The sequence below is a fragment of the Geospiza fortis genome, unplaced genomic scaffold (assembly GCF_000277835.1).
Source record: "Geospiza fortis unplaced genomic scaffold, GeoFor_1.0 scaffold241, whole genome shotgun sequence".
Classification (NCBI taxonomy): Eukaryota; Metazoa; Chordata; class Aves; order Passeriformes; family Thraupidae; genus Geospiza; species Geospiza fortis.
The window spans coordinates 1,204,660-1,205,320 of NW_005054491.1; the positions used below are offsets into that span (position 1 = coordinate 1,204,660).

The window sequence follows — 661 nt, forward strand, 5'->3', positions numbered from 1 at the left end:
GGTGTTGGGGTACAGGGGGTGTCTGGGGGATACAGGGGGTTTGGGAGGTGATGGATGCAGGGATGGGGGCGGGTTTTGGGGTTCAGGAGGTGTCTGGGGGATACAGGGGCCTTAGGAGGTGATGGAGGAAGCAATAGGGGCGGGTTTTGGGGTACAGAAGGGACACAGGGAGCTTGGGAAGTGTGGGTGCAGTGATGGGGGCAGGTTTTGGGGTACAGGAGGGGCATAGGGGCCTTGGGAGGTGATGGATGCAGGGATGGGGGCGGGTTTTGGGGTACACCCTGTTTTCCTGGGGATACCCTCAGGAGCTGAGGGACGGGGAGCAGAGTTTTGGGGGTTCCAGGGGTCTGAGTGCCCTGGGAATGCAGCAATGGGGAGCTGGGTATTGAGATTTTGGGATTTTTGGGGCTCTGGGCATGCTGGGAATGCAGCGATGGGGACCTGAGTTTTGGGGATCCCAGCGCTCTGGGCATCGTTTGGCGCTGGGTACCGCGGTGCCAGCTTCTGGGGGTACCCAGACCTTGCTGCCCCTCTCCCCCCACGCCCCCAGCGACCCCTCCCAGAGCGACCCCAGCACCAAGGACTTCTGGCTGAACATGGCAGCGCTGACCGGGCACCTGCAGAAGCAGGCGGAGCAGAGCCCCGCCGCCCCCTCCTACAC

At 63.1% G+C, this 661-nt stretch overlaps 1 protein-coding gene across 1 annotated transcript in view; it reads left to right on the plus strand.

Moving 5' to 3' along the window:
* Nucleotides 1–661, plus strand: part of LOC102039724 (FCH and mu domain containing endocytic adaptor 1) — an 11,539-nt gene that overhangs the window by 8,959 nt on the left and 1,919 nt on the right. Inside the window, exon 17 of the mRNA XM_031063279.1 lies at nucleotides 519–661. Within this exon, the coding sequence (XP_030919139.1) occupies nucleotides 519–661 (143 nt within the window). The remainder of the gene's footprint in view (nucleotides 1–518) is intronic.